Source organism: Heliconius melpomene, chromosome 8, assembly GCF_056956725.1.
Source record: "Heliconius melpomene rosina isolate 202511_hmr_F chromosome 8, ASM5695672v1, whole genome shotgun sequence".
NCBI classification, from domain to species: Eukaryota; Metazoa; Arthropoda; class Insecta; order Lepidoptera; family Nymphalidae; genus Heliconius; species Heliconius melpomene.
In genome coordinates, this window is record NC_140396.1 from 4,476,317 (window position 1) to 4,498,101 (window position 21,785).

Sequence of the window (21,785 nt, forward strand, 5' to 3'; positions counted from 1 at the left end):
TTAAACTTTAACTGAAAACATGAATTAGTTATAATACGTAGACACTTGTCACTAAATTTTTATAGTTTATATCGTTTATATAAAAATAATATATGTTATTTTATTTAATATATTTAATTGTATAATATTGCCATGCTCAAAGTATATTGGATTGTAAAACTGATAACATAATTTGATTTAATGAGAATACCAAAATATCATACACAATGCGACAATTATGAACTTATTTTAATAGTTTTAATTAATCCTTATATTCATTTGAAAAAGGATTATTTAAATAAAATAAATTCAATAGATAAGAAAAATAGAAACAAAATGTTTTATCATCCCTAAAATGGTCGACATTTTAATATTAACTGTTTATTCTAAATTATTAAATATGAAGTATTAAAATATGATCTTATAATATATGAAATTGTTATAAATAGTTTATGTTAATATTTCTTTAATAGGTCTAAGACAAATAATTATAAAAAATAACTGTACATCAACTGTACATATTTGTTAGGAAGACGTACGGTGACGGCTGTTATTGTGTTCGATTCTCATTAAAGGAATGCTCACTCAACAGCAAAATGAAATGTCTCGAAAATTGGACAAAAAGTGGACGGAGTGTCTTAACACTAGATTCTCTCTGCCTACTCTGCTAATTAAAAATCTTAATAAATAAAAAATATAAAAGATCAAAGAATTTAATTATAAATAAGTAATACATGATTACAGGAAGCGGTACATATAAAAATTGTTTAACAACAGTTTCTCGGCTATCACATATCATATGTGATTATACATTTTATTATACATTACTATAAGAACAGTATTGTATAGAATAAAAACTAGGAGTTCTTTACATATTTGGACAAAACAATGGCTTATAAAACAAAGTAGAAAACTATAGCATGGTTTCTATAGCTATACAGTACGAGTATATCTTTGCACCTTAATAGTGATGTGCGGGCAATGACTTGAAACCACTCAACTTAAAATCTTATCGATATTCCACTTCTCTTATCGACGTTTATACATCGATCAAATAATAAAGTAAATTACAAAAAGATCCAAAGAAAATAGGATATATTTTTGAATATCAACATTAAATATTTTTACAATGAAATTACAAATTGTTAATGTAGATGTCTGTTTCAAAGTATCAAATGTCTTTTTATCTAATTATTTATTATGTAGAGTCGTTATAATATTGTATACAGTAGTGCATATTAGTTAATAAATAAAATAAAACATAAAATTAAAAAAAATCTTTATAGTTTATAGAAATCAGAATAGAAGCACCTAACAATAGTAGGAAATACCCAATTTATTATTAACATCTTACTTGGTAACTAAATGATTACTTGCCTATTTGCAAACATCCCTCAAGTACTTTTTATTTTGTTAAGATATGTTTACTATGGCATATACATTTTGTACAGAAGTTTCACAAATAATGTAAAAATTATAAAAATTAATGTAAAAGTAATATTAATTCAGTTTCATAACGAAAAATAAATGTAACTTGTACATTATTGTTCTTAATATTATAAAATTTATGATCCCATGTTGTATTGTATGTATATTCTAAATTTATCAATAATATTTCTAGAAAATTCTAGAAAGTTATATTCAGTAAAAGAAATTAATTGTATTTTTAAAATTTATATTTAATTGTACACAAAATTAACGCTTAAATTATATTTTAAAATGGAGTTATGATAATTCGCACAATTACTATTGTTATGAAATTAGAAATATTATTGTCTTTTAATAGTTTATTTATGAATAAGATATGTTTTATTTATATCGTTATTGTAATTATATGGGGATGGGTATACAAGCTAAAAGTAAATAAGGGAGTGTCTCAATTATGTTTATACAATGTAACAGCTTACAAAATTAATACGCTCTTACATTTACTTCAAAAATTGGCATAATTTAATAGCAACTTTTTTTTTTAAACATGAGAATGCAAATATTTTATAATTTTTATATTAATTATACTTCAAATTATTTCAATCAAGGTTCTAAATCTACTATAAGCTATAATAAATTATTAAAAGAATTAATTTTTTAACTGTCTTTGTGTAGAATTATCAAATAATTATAATTTCGTTATCATGAGGCGCTGTTGTTTCAGCGTTTGACCTTAAACTCGACTATTGACTATTGAGATTCGACTCCCACTCGAAAAAAAAAAATTTGTCTCGCTCTGATAAGAAGACAATGTCTCCAAAATTTGACAGAAAATAGGAAACGGAGTATCTTAACACTAGGTTCCAGCAGTATGCGGGATACATCGTGAAACTAAAAAAAATCGTTGCGTAATCAATATCTTCGTATATTTATGCAATCGATATATCATAAGTGTTCGTAATTTTAGTATGTAATTAATTTCTTTATGCATTTTATTATTACAATCTTAATTGATTTTTCTTAACCATATGTCGGTCTCTTCATCCTTGTAATGTTATTAATGTCTACTAAACTTTTAAACTTAATTTAACTTATTAATGTTTATTAGGAAAACTAATCATGTAAAACATAATATTATAATTATAGAAGTAAATAAAATTTTACTTTACTTTTTTATCTAATAAATATCTGTCATGCACCAGTGAAAAATATAAGTACAGAAAGCAATCTTCCTAGTCAAATACTACAGTGGGAGCTAACATATTGTGATTTACAAAAAAAAAATATAAAAATGATAATAATTTAACTTTCTTTTTTTTATTATATATATTTTTTTATAATATCCTCTATAAATATTTATGAAAATTTCAAAGTAATTAAGAAACATCTGTTAGTCCCCATTGTTGTTTTACCAAAGATGAAATTACGTCCTTAGTTTACAACACTATGTTTATTATCTCTTTATCTTGCTTTCTAAGTTTAAAATAGTCTAATGTCTTCTCTGTTTTATAAATACAGGTGTAGGATTTCAGTTAACTTTATATTATTAATTATAATTAAAATGATTATCAATCATCGCAGCGTCAGCTTAGAGTAAACCTGCTAACAGTTTATTAAGCAAATTAACAAGAGGGACAAAATACATTTTAATAAATTATGAGTAGCGTATATACGTATATTATCTAAAGGTAATTTTTAATTAATTTTTGAAAAAATAATAGCATTTTCAAATATAATTTTTGAAAAAAAAAACGTATGTAACGTAAAAAACGGATTTAGCACGTTTACACTCTAAGCCGACGATATTACTATGTGTATGTACTTAAGAATTATTTCAAAAATTAATTTGTTTAAGTAAATATAAATGGATTATTTTAGGTTCCATCTAGGTATCGTGCAAAGTGGAGTAGGTTAACCAGGAGGAAGGACTAAGTTCCATCACATTAATGTGAAAATATATTTAAGTCCTTTCACACTATATCAATAGATCCTCATTGGCAATGTATAACTACTTGTAATACTAGTGTGATCGGAAAGTATCGATTGTAAACTGTAACATTAATATTAAGCAGATCTACTTATTATATCAAAATAGTTTGTTTATAAGATATGGTGGTTTTATGCATAATAAATATATGCGGCCGTAATTCCTAATATAGTTATTGTAATTGTGAAAAATCAGTTCTTCTTTAAATGATCTGAGTATTTTTGTTATGCCAATTATGGTATGAAATATATAAACTGGAACAAGTCTTGGTTTTATTTGAATAACCTTTTTCTTGCCATTTTTTAACTTCATTCAAGATGATTGGTCCATTATAAACGCGAGGGTCGTTGGATCTCTACCCGGCAAGGCAAATCTAAAAATATTAAAAAAGGGCCTGAAATTTAGCTTTGAAGGAATTTGTTTGTATGATTTTTTATTTATCCATGCAATTTTTTTGCTAGCAACTTTTCTGGGGGGTGCACGAAAAATTAAACAAACAATGGTATGGTAAGTTTACACAATAGAGAAAAATACATTGCAATTGAGAAATTAGTATGCATAAACGCACAGACAAAAAATATAATATCATTGCTTTAGGTTCTATTACTTTGATAATTGATCCAACGACAAGTTACATTTTCAATATACAGATACCTATACAGATTAGGATTTATAGGGAACAAGAACTACTGCACTTAACTGGCAATATTAATATATCGTGTTAAGAGACTCCGCATCCCACTTACCACGAATTTTTTCGAGACCTTGTGTGCTGAATGACAGAAATTGACGCCGCGCTTTGTGGGAGCTTAACAGAGCGAAGAATTGAAAATGTTAAATATTTCATTTCCTCGAGTGGGAAAGCAATCTAAATACAAGATATTCAATTTTATTTGACAAACAGTAATATTCAAATGCATATCGGAACGGTAGCAATCCTTACATTTTTTCTATTAACTGGTCTAAACAGAAATAGCATATATGTATTGTATGAAAATATATAATCAGTAAAAAATCTTTTTCTGTGCGGTAAATCTAAAATCAGTCTAATATAGCATTTTTAATATTAAACAGCGGATTTATTTTTGCATTTTTAATCCTAGCAATATTAGTATTGTGATACGTCAACTTCAACATCAAACAATCATTTATTTGTTGGTAACCCGCGTAGATTTGTTTTTGAGACTTGTTAAAAATTGCAATTTGTTGAAATTTAATATATAATTTCCGTCCTATGCGAATCTGTTAAAGTAATAACCTATAATGGATGAATTAAGAGATTTTTTAAAGAATCCTCGGCCATCATCAGCCCAAATTGTTAAAATTAGGCCCCCTATTACCGGCGGACTTCGTATTACAAAAAATGATCCTATAAATGACCTAAATCGAGTTGAAGAAAATCGGCAATCAATTATTCCTTCTGGTACGGACTATGCCAGGGAAATTAAGCAAAGGGAAACCGAAACTTATTTAAGGGTATGCACGAATATGAAAAGCATTATGAACTTGTTTATTTATGTAGATTTCTATATTGTTTACATAAATTTATATGATATTTATTTAAATAATTTTATTTTATTTTTGCAGAATGAAAGAGAGCGAGAGTCATTTGACAGTATATCTGGAGGTCTAGATTCCTTGGAGAAGCTATCCTTCACGGGATCCTCTATGCAAAATATTGAAAAGTTGACAGAAGAAGCAATGACCCAAGTGTATAACAAGTATTCCTTTAAATTGAAAGAAGATACTAAAAATCTGCCCATAAATGCATACCATCAAAAAGTGAGCTAAATTTTTTTATGAATGTATGATATGAATTATTCTTGTGATACAGTTGATTTGATATCTAGAATGATTACATTTTTTATTATTTTACTTTCAAAAACTTCCTTCTATACATACCTTAAGCTTATGTTAAGTCTGCCTAGTGCAGTGGCACAAAACCTGTGACTTTCAGAAAATGTGACTTATGGGTATTGATTACCATTCCAGGGAACTATTTTAGATTTTTATAAATTCTGAATTCATATTAAAACTCTTTTTGTTATTTAAATTTTTTAAATAAGTAATAAAATACCTGCTTTTAAAATTCATAGATTCTGGATAGAATAAAGGCTTTTCCAGTAGTTATAGTAGAGGGGCCGACTGGGTGTGGCAAGACAACCCAAGTGCCACAATGGATTTTAGATGATGCATACAATGAGCGGAAACAATGTAAAATTGTTGTAACTCAACCAAGGAAAATTGCAGCTATATCCATTGCGAGGAGAGTTGCTCAAGAGAGAGGGTGGGATGTAGGGGGTGTAGTTGGCTACCAGGTATATATAAACATTTTTTTTCTTTATCCTGAATACGCCCATTGCAGGGCAAGCAGAGAAAACCTGGGAATGTAAAATGCATGCAAGACACAAAAGTTTGAAATGGAGTATCTTTACACTATATATTTCCCTCTTTCTATGCTTGCTTGCATTAATTTGTTTTATTGTATAAAAAATATTTCAGTGTCAATGTATGTTTTTTCATTCAGTGCCCCAAAAATATATATTTTTTTAATGGTGTCAACCTTTATTGTTTGGGAAACATTTGACCAATATAGAAAAATATCCTTACACCAAGTGCTTTTACTCTCCATTTTTTTGATTTTAAAAATGCAATTTAATAATTAGTACATAGAACAGTTCTATCATAAAAATTGCAATCATTTGAATATAATACATGGTTTTTGTAGGTGGGACTTGAAAATAGAACTTCAACTGATACAAGGATTAGCTATGTGACCACAGGAGTATTGCTGCAAAAACTTGGTTTGTAGATAGATATATTTCTTTCTTTTACAGTATATTTTGCAACCCTGCATTGTCAAAGTGTGTATTTCACAGATTTAATTATAGCTTTTGCTTGATTGTAAATAAAAGAAAAAGAAATATAGTAACTTTTTCTTTAAAATATTCTATTCTATTACAGTAAATGCAAAAAATATGAATGAATATACTCATATAGTGCTAGATGAAGTCCACGAAAGAGGTCAAGATATGGATTTCCTACTGTTAGTTGTTAAGAAGCTGCTTTATACAGTATCACCGAGTGTCAAAGTGGTTCTTATGTCAGCAACATTTAATTCCAAGGCTTTTGCTGATTACTTCTTTATACCTACACCTGTGGGCCTTCAAATGTCTTCATGCTTGAATGTTACGAATGAGAAACCAATGTTCACTGTAAAAACATTTTATTTGAATAATCTTACTAAGTTTGGAAGTGTAAGTATTATTTTTGTCCACCGAATTCCGCAAGCATTGCTTGCAATTACTGGCGGAACTCAACGCCGCACTTTTTCTCTATACCAGAACAGAGAGGATATTTATTTCCGTAAATACTTTCAGCTAATCCAACAAGTGACGCCTAAAAACAATGAACCAACAATTCTACCAGAAGCTCACCACTTAGTAATAAAGCTGTTAAATGTATTTGAACACATTGACATACAAGAGGAATACACAGACAGGGAAACGGCAGATATGCCGTCTGTACTTATATTCCTTCCTGGAATACATGAAATTGAGGATTTGTATGCTTCCTTGATGGATAAGAATTTGAGGTAATAAAATATTTATATTAACTATTTTTATTTTTCTTTCGAAGTCATTGTTGCACAGTGGACAGCGTATAACGCGACGGTTATGAGTTCAATCCACACAGTAGGGAATACATTATATTCATTTGCCCACTCTGCAAGGCAAAGGTGTTGAGTTTCACCACTAACTGTAATCCTTGTTGAGTCTCAAAATTGGACGGAAATAAGAGAACAGAGTGACAACATAAGGCTTTTCCAGTTGTTATGTACCAGTTTTTTTTACTATTTATGTACCACATTTTTTTCAGTTTATATAGCTAGATCGAAAAAACAAAAACAAAAGGCTTAAAAAGCTATAATTTTAGATTTTGTACTTCTAAGTGTTGGTCTACAGATATTACTATGTAATTTTTATTTGTTTTCTAATACACAGGGTAAAAGTGACAGACAAAGAAAGCGCAAAATATAATTGGTGGGTTTTGCCTTTACATTCTACAATCACAGCCGATGAGCAAGTCCGCGTGTTTCAAAGAGCACCACCTGGCCAAAGAAAGATTATATTAGCCACTAATATTGCTGAAAGTTCCATAACAGTGCCTGATATTAAATATGGTAAGGAGTTTTAATGAACATTATAGATTTAGACATACATCTTCTATATATATAAAATCGAAAGGTCACTCACTCATCACGGAATCTCAGAAACTACAAGTGCTAGGAATCTCAAATTTTGCATAGGAGTTACTTATAGAACGTAGGTGCTCGCTAAGACGGGAATTTGCAATATTCGACTTCTAAGGGGTTGTTTTAGGGGTCGAAAGTTTGTATGAAATTTCGTTACTACAAATGCTACGAGTCTCAAATTTTGCATAGACCTCACTAGGACGTAGTCATGGAGACAGAAATTAATAATAACATAGCTCACGCGGGTGTAACCGCGAGCGGGCCTCTAGTTCACTTATATAATAAAAACATTATGTGTGAAGTAGTAACGAGTCGTAGCGCAGGGACACGAGCGTGTTACTAAACGGTTGCGGGATCGATTCCATCTCGAGGAAATGAAATATTTAATATTTTCATTTCTTCGCCCTTGTGTAGAGTCACTTAACACTTAATGCCTCCAGGAATTGGCGGCAAGTGTGGAGCCGAGTGTCTTAACACTAGGGCCTCGTCTGCTTCCCCGCTGCACGCAAAAATATTGTTAAGATTGTCATTATGATGACATTGTTAAATAGGACGTAATAAATAGTTCAACTTTTCTTTCACATCTTCGGTAGTATAGTGTTGTAAAGAACACTTACTACAACAAAGTAGATAATTTTCTTTTATTTATATAGTAAGCAATGATTTACATTTATAATATTATTACATAAATTCATTTAATTGTTTTCGTTTCTAAGGATTAATAATTTTAATGTATTTGTTACATCTTCGGTAGTATAGTGGTAAGTATCCCCGCCTGTCACGCGGGAGACCGGGGTTCGATTCCCCGCCGGAGAGAACACTTTTTGTTTTTATTTATTAATTTACTTTTACTTATTATTATATATTTAGTAGATTATCATGAATGAGTTGAATTATTTTTATTTTTCCGCTCACATGAAACAAACTGCAGCTTTGAGTTCTGCCACTGAATACATAAGATTTCTAATTCATAATTTGTGACACACAAAATCTTACTATAGTTCCTTTTTTCTCTATCTTTCTGTATAATATACATTTTTTTTTGGATATAATTCCTACAGTCTCAAATATGTGGTGGTTAAATATTGGTTATTTGGAACATACATACCAGGGCAACGACATCTATGGTGTAAATGTTTGAAACATTTTACCTGTACAACGCCCACTGTTACCAATTCTTGTATACTAAATATGAATGTTACTACAACTGGTTGCCGGTAGAGGTCGCATTGCTCCTGTAATATTACAAATTTAAAAATCTTTATTAAGTTATCTCATGTTACAAATGAAGCAGTTATAAATTTGTTAATTAGCTGAATTAATTTAAAAAAAAAATCTCTCCGGCGGGGAATCGAACCCCGGTCTCCCGCGTGACAGGCGGGGATACTTACCACTATACTACCGAAGATGTGATAGTCAGTGTCAAATTTTTGTGTTACTTTCTATGTAATAAGAAGATGAAAATGAACATAAGAATATTTTTTTTATTTATATACATATGCGTTTTACATATGTTTTGAATTCCAAATTCATTGTTTACTCATCAATCAATTTATTTTTTTAATATTTAAACTCCTCTTAAATGTATAATTGATTGATTTAGATTTAGTAAAATTCAGTAAAAATTAAATTTGTTTCAGTCATTGACTTCTGCCTTATGAAAGTATTAGTGGCCGATCAAAATACAAATTTTACATGCCTCCAAATGTCGTGGGCGTCCAAAAGTAATTGTGACCAGAGAGCAGGCAGAGCTGGCAGAGTTCGAGATGGTCGAGTTTATAGACTGGTTACTGATAAATTTTACGTAAGTTCAAGTTATAATAACTGATATTTACTAACTTCTATATTACCTATAAGTGATACTTAAAAACCCCATACAAAGAAAGCGAAGAAGAAGAAATACTCCCCTCTTTTCTTGGGGGGTTAAAAATAATATTTGTTTTTATTGTTGTTGAATTTAATATTGAAAACTATGATATATCTGAAAGTATATGTAGTGGATATATAGGTTCTTATTTGCCTAACAATTAGCTATGTATGTAATAAATTTAAAAACTTACATAATTGCAAAAAAAAAAACATTTTAGGATTTTTTTTTATTTTTGATACTAAGAACAGAAAATTATTTTCAATTTCACAGGATTCGCTACCACAACACTGTGAACCGGAAATAATTAGGTGTCCATTGGAAAGATTGGTTTTGTTAGCCAAAATGTTAAACATGGGCCCGCCTAGTGAGATACTGGCTCTAGCTATGGACCCGCCCGACATGTCTAATATACTACGCACTATATTAGTGTTGAAAGAGGTAATATTTAAATTATATTGTTATTTTATGTGGGTGAAGAAAAATGGAGCAAAAATGTTGTATAGTGTTATTTTTTATTAAATTTTTAATCATTATTAGAAAGTTGTAATGGCAAAAATCATTAAAAAGAATAAAGTCCCCCTTGGGTCTATAAACGGAATTGAATCGATGAATTCTAATGAGTTCATCAATTCAATATTATTAATATATTTTAGACTAAAAAGAATAAACTAAAATATAAAGTAAACTTTATTATTTTTTAACTATTGAATATCTAAGCAAGATATTCTTATACATGTATTAAAAAAAAGTGTAGAATAATAAAAAAAAAAACCAAAAAGTGTTCTCTCCGGCGGGGAATCGAACCCCGGTCTCCCGCGTGACAGGCGGGGATACTTACCACTATACTACCGAAGATGTGGTACATAAATTGAAATTTCAGTATACATGAGTTAATAATTTTCTTTATTCTTTTACGTCATTGCATTTGATATTTTGTCTAATATTATTTTTTTTTTTTTTCACTTATATTTGAAGAAACGGATTAAAAGTATATAATGGACAAATTAAGTAGTCTTTTTTGTATTTCATTCACTATAGACTTGTTAGCTAATAAATTTAATTTAAACTTATGCATGTTTATACTATAGATATATATGTAAATTAATATTTTCTTTCCAGATGGGAGCTCTATTAAAGACAGTAGACGACGAATGGTCCATTTCCGACGGTGACATTACATACTTAGGAAGAATTATGGCCAAACTACCGATTGATGTTAGATGTTCTAAATTAATCGTTTTGGGATATGTGTTTGGTTGTTTAGAAGAATGTGTTATAATGGGTAAAGTTTATTGTATTTTTAACCGACTTAAAAAATATCTTATCTCTATAATAGTTTTTCATTTTGCCGTTGCGATTAATTGATTTTGATGCGGTTTTGGTTATACTTAGGTTACTTAGTTCGAAAAATATATATTATTCTTTATTGTAAAGTATAGATAATGTTAGGTAATGTTATTATAAGTGGATAATTTAAATGCAGAGAAAAAATTGTCGCATAACTAAAAAATGTTTTCATATTTGGCTTATTAAGCAAATTAAGAATATTTCGTGTAACGAAATTTATATTTTTACATTTATTTTTCTTTTAATAATTATAATGAACTCTATTCTTTTTATTTGTGCAATAATTAATTATATTGTTTTTTTCAGCTGCTGGAATGTCAGTGAAAAATATTTTCAGCAGTCCTTTCAGAGAGCGACTAAATGCATACAACTCGAAGCTAACATGGGCCGATGGGTCTACGAGCGACAGTATTGCTATATTAAATGTCTATAAGGTACCTATTATTTTTATATATGTTGAAATATTCGACCGAAACAATATGTAAATAACAATAGATAATGTTCTTAAATTAAGTTTTTTTTAATATTTAAAACACTTAATTGGTACGCGTCTACACCTACTGTTACTTTACATATTTATTTATTTATCTATATTTATAATATTGTTTAAGAGTAAGTAAAATAGATTAGACTGTTAATAATTTGTTAAATAACAATAATAAACATGTGAAGAAAAAGGACATGGACATAGTTTTATATTAAAAACAAATATAAAATTCCTGTTCCTATCCCACAAAAAAAAAGAAACTATATATAAATAAGTAAATATTAAAAAATCTATTTATTTTCATTTAGGTATGGAACCACCTTCGTCAACAAAGATATTTCAGACAACAAGGTACATCAGAAGTTCAATGGGCTCGAAGATTCTACATACAAATTAGAGCTCTAAAGGAACTTGATGACATGGTACGGGAGTTGCGCATGCGCTTGTCCAGAGAACGGTTGGAACCGTTGAAAGGGAACTCCCCTTGGGATAAAAATGAGGGGCCTTTGGTACTTAAGGTATGTATGTAAGGTTTTTTTACACACAAATAAGATGTCTAAAGGAACTTGATGATATGGTACGAGGCGAGGCAACTCTCGTAATAAGGTACTTAATAAATAAATGTTTTATTGAAAAACCACACTTTTCAGATTCTACTTGCCGGTGCATTCTACCCCCAATATTTCATACAAGCGGCAACAGATGAAGGGCGTGAAAGGGACTCAGTTAGGGTCCTCGGTGGCTTAGATCCAAGAAATACAGTATACTTGCGGGGGTTCCCCGATAACCAACCAGGAATTGTATACGCGTCCGCCATCAAAAACATTATAAAACAACACATCAGCGACGAGCCTCGTGTCACTTTTGATAATAATAGCAGGTATATACTGTTTTTTTGCTATTATAAAAAACTGCTTCATTCTACCGGGATCCTGTATTCCGCACACAGCAGGGTAGAGGGAACCTACTGTTTGGGTAGGGGACCATCCGTTCCCCACTTTTCGCCAAATTCTGGAGGCATTGCGTGTTGAGTGGTAGAACCCCTGGCCCTTTGCCAAACGGAAATATAAATTTAAATAAATTTTTCATTTCCTCGAGTGGGGATCGAAGTCACAACAAATCGGTTTACAGTCACATTTTGTGCCCCTGCGCCACGACTTGCCTCTTTTAGTTCAGTAGGAACTATATTATTTTTAATAAATATATTGTTTTGTTTACAGAAAAGTGTATCTGACGTTCCAAGACAGTAGTCAAAACTCTAAAGCCGATAAAAACAAGAGGGGTGTAAGTATTTAATTACTATACTTAATGTAAATTGATATTTTCTCAGATAACTCTTAAGAAGACATCACGGTACAGTACGAAGTCGTAAACCCAATGATTGTGGGTTCGATCCCTAGTCGAGGAAATTATTATATTGAAATTCCCTTTTTCTCCTCTGGTGAACAAAGCGTGGCCTTTAGTTTCGTCACTCAAGACACAATATTTTAAAAATCGAGCTAAAAATGGGGGTCTTATTTACTTTGTGATATCGGAAAAAATTATATATCTTTTGATGTAAAATTTTATCCGTGAAAAAGTATTATAAAGAAAATCAAATCAGCTGCACGCTGTATCCCATAGCAGAGTTGACACTTTCCGCTGAACTTTTACAGACATTGCATGTTGAGTAGCGAAGCTTATTATTATACATTTTATCAATAATAGCTCAATCCCTGGAGTGGGGATCGAACCCACAACCGTCGCAGTACTGTTACATCCTTGTACCCTTGCGTCACGACGGCCTCAGATCCTGAAATATTATAGATTTTTTTTTTATTTATTACAGGATCCAACTATTCCAGGTCAAGTTGTATTGGCGGTATATAAAGCGATCAAAGCGCGTCAATTACAAATGAATATTAGACTTCCTTTGTTACCGTAAGTATTATATTATATCTTATTATTTTTTAGATTCACGTTTTGTCCCGCATATAGCACGGTGAACAGACAGAACCGAGTATCACGACACTCCGTTTTCCTATATCGGTACATATTTGTACTGCACAAAATCCCTGTGATACGATAGTATGAGAAAGTGAAAAAAAAAAGTTTTAAGATTATCGAAGCAATGGAATATTATTTAATTATTTTTATTATTAAGCATCCTAATGTTATTTAAGTCGTATTTCATTACAGCATAGAGAAAGCCGAGGCTCTAGCTAAGATATCACAGAAACAAAATACGGACATGGACAAAATGGTTCCCCGTCTGCCCGCCATTGATGAGACGTATTTCCGATTGAAGATATCTCAAGTATGCTATGGTTTAATTGTTGTTTATTTATATCCGATTTATTTTATTTCAGTTAACGTGCACAACTCGAAATTGCTGTAGAAAAAAATTTATGCAATTTCTCCAAATGGAATTTAAAAGGGCTATTTTTAGTCTTTGCCCACGTATACTTTTTTCGCTTTGTTCTGTATCCCGCATATAGCAGGGTAGGCAGAGGGTACTTAGTAACAGTCGGTTAAAATACACTCTGTGCCTCATTTTGCGCCTAATTTTTGGGACTTTTGAGTTGCGAATATCTACGTCGCTATATGACTTAGTACGAGCTAGAAATAAAAGTAATTACTTCCTTGAAACCACAACCGTTAATACAAACCTTATTTTACCAAATCTGGATCAATGTACGATGAATTGTGTCTTCTTTTATATATATACATATATATTTTGTATCAGTTCTTTTTTTTATATTTTAACAGCTAATCAACGTGGGTAAATTCTGGGTGCAATATGACGAAGAGTCAACCGAGACTGAGCTTCGTCAAATTCAACTGATACTTAACAAAAAGGGTTCTTCATCATGTCCCACTAATATAACACTTGACATGCTCATCGTAGCGCCGTACGGTGATGAAAGTGGCACCATGTTTTATAGAGCTAGAGTCACTAAAATATTACCTAAGGATATGTTGGAGGTAAGTTATCTTAAAACGTTTTATTTTATAGTAGTATTTCCTGAAGAAGAAGCTAGGGGCAATCTACAATGCGTGTTGAGTGGCGGAAATCAACGCTGAACTTTGTACTATCAGCATATGAGGATATGAAAATAAATCACTAATATACGAACCTATCATTGTGGCGCTTAGAGGTAAACATTATGCTGCAGCTACAATGACCTACAAGATTAAACGAAGTCGAGAAAGGAGATGAGAATAAATGAGTTATAATAAGCCTCTACAGAAACGGTAGAATGTCACTCTATTTGTAAAGTCGCAAAGTTGTAGTTATGCACAAAACTTCAGAGTTATGCACAAAACTTCAGAGCCTCGAATCTTCGACCGTAGTATCTATGCCTCGGATCTGAGCAATTGACTCTCCTCCTCGCGAGGAGTTGAGTCAAAAATAGAACAGTTTCCACAGTAATACAACAGTGATCAATGATCTCCAGGTACTATACATCGACTACGGCAGCACAGGCATAGTATCGTCCCAGAGCGTGCGCGCGCTCCCCATCCAAGCGCAGGTGAGCGAGCCCCCTCTCGCCGTGCAGTGCGCGCTGGCGGGCGTGGCGCCGGCGCCCCTGCACGGACACGCGCACTGGCCGCCCGCCGCGCTCGGGCTCTTCACGCAGCTCGTGGCCAAGGGACGGCTGATGGCTAAGGTAATTAATTAAAGCTTCACGTTGTATCCTGCATATAGCAGGGTAAGTAAAGGGAATCTGGGGACCGAGTGATAAGATATTCCGTGGGGACACTCCCCCGAATTCTTCAGGCATTGCGTGTTGAGAGTGTAGGGGTATTGCACTAGTCTTATTATATTATTTATAAACACGCTATATCAGCAACCTGAATTTATTCGCTACAAATGCAATTGTGAAATAATGTTCCACTATTGTTTTGTAGCGTATAAATAACCAAATTAAATATATAATAAAAGAGTTGAATATAAGGTCTCGTCTTAGTAACATCGCCACAATATATGTAGCCCACAAGAGGTAGAACTCAACGTGAGAGAACAGGTGCCCTTAATAGGCATTTTGTTTTTTATTTAAATGTATATGCATTTTAAAAGAAAAGAAATATTTTTCATTTAAAATAATTCTAGGCGTGTAAAGCGTTAAAATGTGATATGTTAACAAAGTGTAATATGTTAACAAAATTAATAATTTCAGATTTATTCAGTAACACACGGAATAGTTCACATAGAATTACTTGCACAAGACGGAAAGATCAACATAAATAAGGAACTAATTGCTAAGAATCTTGCAATGCCTTGTGAAGAAAGCTACGAATCAAAGGTAAATTTTATAAGTTGATCGGTAATAAAGATTCTTTCACTTATTGTCAAATTATTTCCCCTGTTGTCATCATTACCATAATCTAATTAACAAAATAATAATATACAAACTTCAAAATGAGTTTTTTTGGTATATTTCAGTTGAATCACGATCTTAGGCAGACTGCAAACGACCTAAACCTGGCACAAAGACGCGCCTACAACAAGGAGCAAACAGATCTAGCCGTCAGCCAATTTCTAGATATAGAACCACCTAATTACAAAGAATGTATAACGGATGTCGTACTAAAAGGACCTAGTAGGTTGGTATTTTATTAAGTTAACGTTCAGGGCTTGTCAGAGAGAATCAGCATTTCGTTTCCCACATTCCACCACATTTTAAAGACATTGCGTGTGAAGTGCCTCTTTACCAAAGTGAGTAAATGAAAATAGTAAATAGTTCATTCCCCTGAGGGCTGAGCGGAAATCGAACTTACCACGAATGTCTCTAGTATATTTATTGTATTGACTCACCATATATTAACTATTGATCGTATTTTACAATAAGTACTATTTTACAGTCCCCTCGAATCAACCCTCCACAACTTGATGTACGGCAGTCGTGACAAGCAAGTCCAAGTGGAATCGAACTCTGTAAACGGTGTGCTGCTCGACACTGAGCCACAGGAAGTATATGAGAGGTAAAGATTTTCGTTTTTTTTTATTCTTTATTCTTAGACTACAGACGTAAGTCTACAGGCAAAAGGTACGGACCGTAAGTCCATACCTTTTGTCATCTTATACATTTCTTTTAATATTTTTTTTCTTTAGACATTACCTTTAAAACTACTTTATTTTATTTGTATTGTATTGCATTTGAATGGGCTTGTCGTATCGTATGTAAAGAAGTTATAATATTATACTATTGTCTTACTAATTTTATATTATATTAATATACAAATAAATTAAACACAAATTAGGAAACAACAACAACAGGAACAAATGCTAAATGAAAAAAGTTTTTTTATTACACCACAAAAAACAATAAAGAATATTGAAAATTCTTGAAGTCTTTTTGAGAAATAAATATCTTTAAACCTATGTAATTTTTAAAATTTGTAATAGTGTATTTATTTAATATTTTCATTTCTTCGGTCGTAGCAAAAGTGCAGCGTTGAGTTCCGCCACTCTTAATGGGAAACGGAGTATCATAACACTACGTTCCCAGATTTCCTCAGTCTACCCTGCCAAATGCGCGGTACAGAGTGATAATCGTCCATCGACATATTTCATAAGAAAGTCTGCTTTATATATTATAATAATAAATATTTAACAGGTTGCTAGTGGCAGCAGAAGTAGGTCAAAATGAAATGAGTAACAAGTTAGTGTTGCGTCACACCACGTTGATGCCCAACATACGTGGCTTACCCGCCATACTTTCTCTGCTATTTTGTCCTGAGTGAGTATAGTATTTATGTATAACTAGTGACTGAAACGCGGCTTCGCCCGATTAAGCTTACTGTTATATTGTAGCCTAATTATACAAAATGTTTACATAAATTGTATTGTTGTCTATGTGATATTCTGTAAGTCGTGGCGCTAGGGCACAAGCGTGTGACTATAAACGCGACAGGTTGTGGGTTTGATTCCTACTCGAGAAAATATCATCATATAAAAAATGACACGTTCCCACTGACTGAGGTAAGACGCACGCACAGCCGTAACCGCTGATAGTAGAAACTTGAAATTTGGACAGATATTTATTTTTGTAATCTGGACATCCATTAAGGGATTTTGCAAAATTTTAACCCTAAAGGCACGAAATAGGGGTTAAAATTTTGTATGATTTTTTTTAAATCGCCAGCGATTCTTATAATATTTTAAATTCTGTCTCTTAAAAATATTTCATTGAACATTTATGTATTGACTATTAATTTACTTACCACAATGGTCTTCCAGGCAACCTTAGTGTAATGGAGAGACTAAATTATGTATGTGTACTCCGTAGGAAGTGTAGTAAGTAAAGTATTTTAACGCTTTGGTAGCGTGTCGTCAAAATAAGCGACTTTAGACTTGCTAACAAGTAAAGTAAGATGACGCAAAACTTGTATTAACATACATACATAACATGTTGCAGGGCGGAGCTGCGTCGCAACTCCGCGTGCACGCGCTACACGAGCGCGCTGTGCGGGCTGGGCGCGGGTGGCGACGCGGGCGGTGGAGGGGGCAGGCCGCTTTTCCCCGAGCACGACCTGCTCGTGACCGTCGACGCGGACCTCGACGTTGACGACGTGGCAGCGGTAACGCACACATCTATAATTGGTCTTACTGGTCAAAAGTGTGTTTCATTGTAATGCCTATATTATATGATAGTTTGGTGATAATTGTAATTGTAGTTTTTGAGGAAATTTTAAAAATATGTCCTATAAAGTTAAGTTGTGGAACGTTTTGAAATTCACGGGATCAGATTGAACTTTGACTAACCTAACCCAACGTGTGCTGAAAAAACAGAAAATTTTGAAAAAACAAACAACAAAATTTTGCGCAACATAGCTTCGCTCAGCTCCACAGCTGCCGTGCGCAGCATGTGGCGGATCCTAGTATATTGTTATTTGTATTATGTGAAGCCAGTCGTGGCGCAAGGATTCCCTGTTATATGAACATTATATAAATCTTTACATTCGTAAAGATTGATAATTTCGAAGCTTTGACTACATCTTCGGTAGTATAGTGGTAAGTATCCCCGCCTGTCACGCGGGAGACCGGGGTTCGATTCCCCGCCGGAGAGAACACTTTTTTCTTGTTTTTTTCTTTTTGTATTGTATAATTTTATTTATTTTAATTATTTTTAAATATTACATTTTTTTTAATTAATTTATATTTATCTTATAAATTTCATTGATTAATGATACATCAAATGTACTATTAATTTGCATAATTATTTTAAAAATATGTTTTTGTAGATCTTTAAACAATTTTTAGAAGGAAATATAATATATAAGATGAGCTATCATTTACTTTATAAAACTTATATCAAACTTGGACTAATTGTTCTTTGTTTTAATTATATTTAATTTCTATACTACATTTTTTAAATTTTATATTTATTTTAACAGATAAACCACATACGTTATTTAATGGACCACATGTTGTCATGCAACGACGGTGAGGACATTCCTATGGTGGATGACGAGTTCAGAGTGAACGTTCCCAAATTGATCCGTGATGATCTGTTGCAGTGAGATAAATTATGTTTTTTTTATAAATTTTTATCTAATGTGGAATGGCTTATCTTATGGGCTACAAAAAATGTGTCATTTGTTGTTAATATATATTTTTTTATCCGCATTAAGTTTGTTTCACACTGACTTGAAGTCAAACAAACATATATATATTAAATTATATATACATATTAAATTAGATATTTCGATTGGATTTCTTTTCCCATTTCAAGAGAAGTTTTAGGGAATATGTACTACCTAGTTTCGCTAAAATAACTGAAAGATCTGTAACTATTTAATGTTATAACTATATTGTCTTATATGAGGATTGAGGACACATCCATGTGGTATTTAAGTCATCGAAATGATCACTCACCCGACCCAAAACATTACAGATTACTAAGAAAACGTCGCAAGCACCGCGAAACGGAAAGCGTGGTAGGCGCGTGGGAGTGGGGTACCGCACCCAAGGACGACCTGCTGGAGATAGACCTGGCGTCCCTCCCGCGCCGCCCCCTGCTATACCCGCTACACACGCCCCTCGACCTGCGCCCCGCCAACCGGGAACACATGCTGCAGCTGAAGCGGGACCTGGATGAGCTGAGGATGTTGGTTGGCAGGTGATGTGGTTTTAGGTTCTGTTATTGTGTTTTAGTTCACGCTGTATTCTGCATATGGTAGAGTAGGTAGAGGGAACCTGGGGATCTAGTATTAAGGCATTCCATCCCTTTAGTATTAAGACATTTCAGTGGCAGCCATTGGAAATTAGATCCTCCTGGAAAATATCTCTAGATGCGCATAAATTAAATTAATGGGGGTTTATTAAAAAAACGATGCACGTTGATTAATAAAACTCAAGTCTTACCATAGCGGAGCAAATTAAATTAAAGAAACAAATATTAATTTTTTTTTCCAAAGTATTTGTTATTTAACTTAGGCTTTCTGAACTTTTGCGCATTGTTTACTCGCAGAATGTACATACATTTACAGCTTAATCCACGCGGTCACGACTTGGTACTGGTATATATTTTTTAGTTATTATAACCCAATTTTTATAATTACAGAGCATCGATATCATCGACAGCAACATTAGAGTGTAAGCTATGCGGCACCCCGGCGATGCCCGCGCACGCTATGCGCATACATTTGAGTTCTAATTCACACAACGAGAAAGAGGAAGAAGACTTGAGAATATTACAATCTTAAAAAGTATGAGATAAATGTTTTTTTTTATTTTTTCAAATTGATGATTTTCAAAAATGACTCAAAATTAATATTTTAAATTTAAAATGTGGATCAAAAGAAAATTATTTTTTTAAAGTTACTTTAAGCTTTGAAATATATTACGTAAATCGTTGTTAATTATACTTAAGTTTTTAGTTGATAAATAGTTTTCGTGAAAAGAAATATAATGAAAGAATCTATATTCAACTATAGTCTACTGTTGTAGTTTAAGATTGTTTTTGTTTTCAGTATAGTTTTTAAGTAGAAATTAAGGCTAATAAATAAATATAATTCTTTGGAGTTGATTTGAGATGTTTAAAAAATCTAATTATATGGAAACTTGAACTTCTTGTAATTGTTTACATTGCAATTATATGTACTATACATACATATAATGTATATGCTACATGTTTTTTGTTATTACTTAATATTTTATAGTAATAATTAAAATCCAAATTGCCTCCAATATCCATAATTCGACTGTGATTGCTAATCTCGATATAAGGATGAAACCATTATACAAAGAAGAAAAAACAACCATTCTTGAATATTCAATATAGAATGACAATGTGATTATTTAGGAGACTTTTTTTTGCTTATTTTGACTCAGACACGTGATGTTTAAGAAATAAATAAACTATTGAATATGACATTTTTGTTTTATTTTTTTTAAACTTTCATTTCATAAACATCGTCGGTGTCAGTACAGTTTTTTCTGACTGTAAAACTACGTTTTTTGCAATAGACAATAAACATTGTTCACAAACGACTCTGTTTGCAATACAGAATAGAGAGATATTTTTTTTTAATACAAGCAATCATTTGCGCTAAGATTTTTAATCAAAAAACGCTCTGACGCTAACGATATTTACCTTTTCAACAATTCATAATTTTCTTCTTACAAAGTAACATAAACACATTTTTACGCTATAGCCGGAGAGAAGGCGGAGGGAACCTAGGACACTCCGTTCCCCATTTCCAGGTATATTTTCAAGGCATTTGCGTGTTGAATGGTGGGACTCAACGCCGCGCTTATTTATGCCTTTGTTCCAGGGCGAAGAATTGAAAATATTAATAAGTATTAATATATTCCTCCTAGTGGGATTCGAAACCACAACCGTCGCGTCACAGTTACACTCTTGTGCCCCTGCCCCATGACCGCTTCAACAAATAATATTTTTATCTACGCTAATTACGGACTTTTGTTATTGAAACTTGTTAAGTGATCTACGGTAGGTTTAGAGAAAGACTTCGAACTCTAAGCTAATAGCTTGGAATATTAAATTGCTTATTTGAACAATATTAAATGGGGTGCCTCAGCCTACAAGTTAGCCATTACAGATTATACGGCTGGACTTTATATAGTTTGCTGTGTTGTTTTTTAACTTTTTATTGATTATTTGTTAGTGAAATTTCTGGGGTGAGCACCAGAGTAGTCTAATGGACACGGACAAACCGCCTATCTTTCCCTCCCATACTTCTTTAAGTATATGTTATGTAACATTTCGTTGCGACGAACATTTTACCTAATATTATGCAAATAAAACTATATTATTTGGGATGTGACGATGCACAGCATCTGTGAGAGGGCGCTGTATACTTGCCTTTGATTATCCAATGATTTTCACTTCCGGTTGCTGTCTTCGACCAATCAGCGATCGCCGGAAGTCACGTGGTCTCAGGTGGTAGGGCGCCGGAACGTATAATAGGCGACACTACGCTT

The 21,785-nt window shown here is 32.3% G+C and overlaps 1 protein-coding gene and 4 non-coding genes across 5 annotated transcripts; 3 read left to right on the top strand and 2 right to left on the bottom strand.

Moving 5' to 3' along the window:
• Positions 1 to 4,520: 4,520 nt before the first annotated feature.
• Positions 4,521 to 20,712, top strand: spn-E (tudor domain containing 9 protein spindle E). Its single transcript, XM_085189187.1, has 26 exons — positions 4,521 to 4,870; positions 4,982 to 5,176; positions 5,491 to 5,712; positions 6,123 to 6,198; positions 6,359 to 6,651; positions 6,775 to 6,989; positions 7,399 to 7,577; positions 9,290 to 9,453; positions 9,790 to 9,957; positions 10,639 to 10,801; positions 11,173 to 11,300; positions 11,662 to 11,871; positions 12,004 to 12,233; positions 12,574 to 12,637; positions 13,182 to 13,273; positions 13,532 to 13,649; positions 14,102 to 14,317; positions 14,791 to 15,003; positions 15,514 to 15,639; positions 15,780 to 15,940; positions 16,199 to 16,318; positions 16,954 to 17,076; positions 17,755 to 17,917; positions 18,734 to 18,855; positions 19,234 to 19,458; positions 19,903 to 20,712. Exons 1-26 carry the CDS (start codon positions 4,658 to 4,660, stop codon positions 20,042 to 20,044), a joined length of 4,341 nt encoding a protein of 1,446 aa, XP_085045313.1. The 5' UTR covers positions 4,521 to 4,657; the 3' UTR covers positions 20,045 to 20,712.
• On the top strand, positions 8,394 to 8,465 carry TRNAD-GUC (transfer RNA aspartic acid (anticodon GUC)). Its single transcript has one exon. It is a non-coding gene; the product is annotated as a tRNA-Asp (tRNA).
• On the bottom strand, positions 8,986 to 9,057 carry TRNAD-GUC (transfer RNA aspartic acid (anticodon GUC)). The gene has a single exon. It is a non-coding gene; the product is annotated as a tRNA-Asp (tRNA).
• TRNAD-GUC (transfer RNA aspartic acid (anticodon GUC)) lies at positions 10,303 to 10,374 on the bottom strand. Its single transcript has one exon. It is a non-coding gene; the product is annotated as a tRNA-Asp (tRNA).
• Positions 18,334 to 18,405, top strand: TRNAD-GUC (transfer RNA aspartic acid (anticodon GUC)). Its single transcript has one exon. It is a non-coding gene; the product is annotated as a tRNA-Asp (tRNA).
• Positions 20,713 to 21,785: the final 1,073 nt, after the last annotated feature.